Source organism: Myotis brandtii, unplaced genomic scaffold (genome assembly GCF_000412655.1).
Source record: "Myotis brandtii unplaced genomic scaffold, ASM41265v1 scaffold139, whole genome shotgun sequence".
Classification (NCBI taxonomy): Eukaryota; Metazoa; Chordata; class Mammalia; order Chiroptera; family Vespertilionidae; genus Myotis; species Myotis brandtii.
The window spans coordinates 1,220,943-1,224,173 of NW_005354965.1; the positions used below are offsets into that span (position 1 = coordinate 1,220,943).

The following is a 3,231-nucleotide window of genomic DNA, read 5'->3' on the forward strand; positions in this document are numbered from 1 at the left end:
CGCCCGGGGTGGGGGGGGGGGGGGGGGGGCGCGGGAGTGCGGGGTATAAACACGTGGTACACGCACACAATAGAACACCACTCCGCCTTGAAGAGCTTCTGACCCTCTGACCCCGCTGCGGCATGGGCGGGCCTGGAGGGCATCGGGCCAGTGAGCTGAGCCAGCCAGTCACAGAAAGACGGAAACCACGTGACTCCACTGGCGTGAGGCACTTCAGGTCCTCAAGTTCACAGACAGTGGAGAAGGGTGGGGACGGCGAGTTCACGTTCAGTGGGGACAGCGTGTCTGTTTTGTAAAATGGAAGTTACTGAGATGGAGGGGAGCGGTGGTTCACAACAATGTCAGTGTACTCAACACTGCTAAGCCTCACGCTTAACGACGGTGCGGTGATCGCTTTTACGTTATGTGTCTGTTACCACAATTTAAAAAAATTTAACGGCACCGGGTCAGCCAAAATGGCGACCTGGCCAGGAGTTGGAGGCAGGAGGGCCTTCTCTCAGGCAACACAGCGCCCGTGCTTTCGGGGGGACACTGGGGGGCCTGGCTGGGATGCGAGCAGCAGGGACAGAAGTCGAGGAAGGAGCGTGCGTTTCGGGGCAGACGTGTGCACTGGGGATTTTTCTAGAGTGAACGCACCCAGAGCTGTGAGCACAAGGCTTTGCACACCAGGTTCGAGGGTGTTACTAGTATGGCAAAGGCCTGCAACAGAAAGGTTGGGGGGCTCTTGAGGAAAATCTTGTTTCCCTGCACAGCCCCAGCCCCCGAGGCTCTGGGAGGCGGCCGGGCCCTGAGGTCAGTCGGGACGTGTAGGGTTAGAAGCTGATGGAATACGTCTGAGTATTTGCTTCCGGGCGGCCAGCGAGCCTGCTCTCCCGTCGCCGACCGAGAGGTCCCGCCTGCTCCTTCGCTGGGAACCAGTCCGCAACCTGCTAGGATAGTGATGGCGAACCTTTTGAGCTCGGCGTGTCAGCATTTTGAAAAACCCTAACTTAACTCTGGTGCCGTGTCACATATAGAAATTTTTTGATATTTGCAACCATAGTAAAACAAAGACTTATATTTTTTATATTTATTTTACATATTTAAATGCCATTTAACAAAGAAAAATCAACCCAAAAAATGAGTTCGCGTGTCACCTCTGACACGCGTGTCATAGGTTCGCCATCACTGTGCTAGGATGAGTCCCCACAACGCGCCCAGTGCAGTGGGCAGGCCCGGCTTGTCCTGAGAGAGACCCCCTTGGTCACCATCAGGGTCTGACCGGGTCAGAGCGGCTAGGCAGGCGCAGGCCGAGTGGTGCTCAGGGTGTGGAAGTGGTTCCTCGGGGACAGCATAGGAAGTGAACCTGAGGAACACACAACGGTGCCGACTGAGACTAGAGCCCGAGGTCTGGGGTTTCGAGCTGGTAAACTCATTACGGTGTCGTGTCCACCTCTCCCAGTATTTAAAGGACCCGGCTCAGCACATCCTGGAGGCCCTGGACCAGGACAGCCCGGCCGAGGACGATGCCTGGGAATCGGTGTCCGAAGTCTCGTCTCCAGAGCAGGAGCAGAGGGCGCTCTCCAGAGCAGAGGGCGCTCCCCCAACACTTTGACCCAAAGTGCTGTCGGCCCATGCCACCCAGCCTGCGCCACCCAGCCTGCGGGAGCTGGAGCGGGACCGGGACCGAGCCCACGCCACCCAGCCTGCGGGAGCTGGAGCAGGACCCTGAGCCCACGCCACCCAGCCTGCGGGAGCTGGAGCGGGACTGAGCCCAGCCCAGGACTACAAGTCCCCACGGTGGAAGGGCCATCGGCTGGGGGTACAAGTGCGCCTTGTTGGGGAAGACACGTTTACTTTTTTCTTTAAGAATTTTCTAATCGTATGATTTTACGAATGATTCTACAGAGATATCACCCCAAAATGGTTTCTCTTAAACACTAAAAAGGCCTGTCATTCGTTGTTAGCAAGTGGCCCGGGCGCTCTGGTGAGCTCCCCCGTCCGACCCGCAGGCAGGAGCCGGGCCGCTCCTGGACTCCACAGGCCCCGTCGCCTGTCCGTCACCGCCCGCTGGCCCAGCGGGGACCCTGAGTGCCTTCACAGCCAGTCCCCGGCTTAAAGCGGAATTAATCCTGTAAATATTTTCCTAGTAATTTAAGGGTTTTTTTCAACCTCGAAATAAAGGACTGTGTAGTTAACGTTTTAAAAAGTCTATGTGAGCTTTCCTTCTCCACGTTGCCTTCTTATTTTGGCCTATTTTCTGAGTTTCACGCTTTTTAAATAACCACACCTGGACTTCGGTCTCCAAGCACACCCAGCAGAGAGGCGAGAACTCCACGTGGGCCGCCTGGTTCCTTGAGAAGGTGTAACGGGCCTTTCAGAAGCTGTGTCACCTCCGTTTCATGTGATGGTCACGTGGGCTGACCACGGCGGGCTGTGGGCAGCAGGGAGAACCGGCTGGTGGCAGTGCCCGTGCCCACGGGCACGCGAGTCTCCTGACGGTGGGAGTGCTCACGGCTCCGTCGCTCCGAGCACATGGGTTAAACTCGTCCCTATGACTCAGCGTTTAGGAGGTGGATGTGTAGCTTCGCACACACCCGCACACACCCGCACACACCACACACACACACACACACACACACACAGCGACACGGGTGCGGTAAAGTCCGCTTTAGAAAGGCCCTCCTGGCCGCCTGACTTTGACAGTGGGAAGAAGACAGCGACTTGGGAACATGAAGCTTCCAGCAGGAACTGATGGAGCCCCGCCCTCCCTCTGGGGGTCTGTCCTGCTGGTGAGGAATGGGGTCCCGGGCCGGCTTTCTGACCGAGCACAGTGTGTCCTGCCCTCGGCGACAGGAGGTGAAAGGACACCCACCCGCCGGCTGCACTCGGGCCCTCTGAGCACCTACTTCATCTGTTGGGTGAAGAGTCAGCAGCCGGAAGGAAGGGCCTGCCTGGGACCATTCGAGGTAGAAGAGCGCCCCCTGCTGGGCGGGTGCAGCCTGCGGGGAGGCCGTGCAGGCAACAGCAGCAGCCGGTTAAGACTTCAAACCCCTGCCCTGGCCGGTGTTGCTCAGTGGATAGAGCGTCAGCCTGCGGACTGAAGGGTCCCAGGTTCGATTCCGGCCAAGGGCACATGCCCGGGTTGCGGCTTAATCCCCAGTAGGGGGTGTGCAGGAGGCAGCTGGTCGATGTTTCTCTCTCATTGATGTTTCTAACTCTCTATCCCTCTCCCTTCCTCTCTGTAAAAAA

General features: G+C 57.8%; 1 protein-coding gene across 1 annotated transcript in view; it reads left to right on the plus strand.

The window, feature by feature from the left end:
- IFNGR2 (interferon gamma receptor 2 (interferon gamma transducer 1)) overlaps positions 1–2,188 on the plus strand; it is a gene marked incomplete at its 5' end in the record, with an annotated part of 17,857 nt that extends 15,669 nt beyond the window's left edge. The window contains one exon of the mRNA XM_014535169.1: positions 1,442–2,188. Within this exon, the coding sequence (XP_014390655.1) occupies positions 1,442–1,594 (153 nt within the window). The remainder of the gene's footprint in view (positions 1–1,441) is intronic.
- Positions 2,189–3,231: the final 1,043 nt, after the last annotated feature.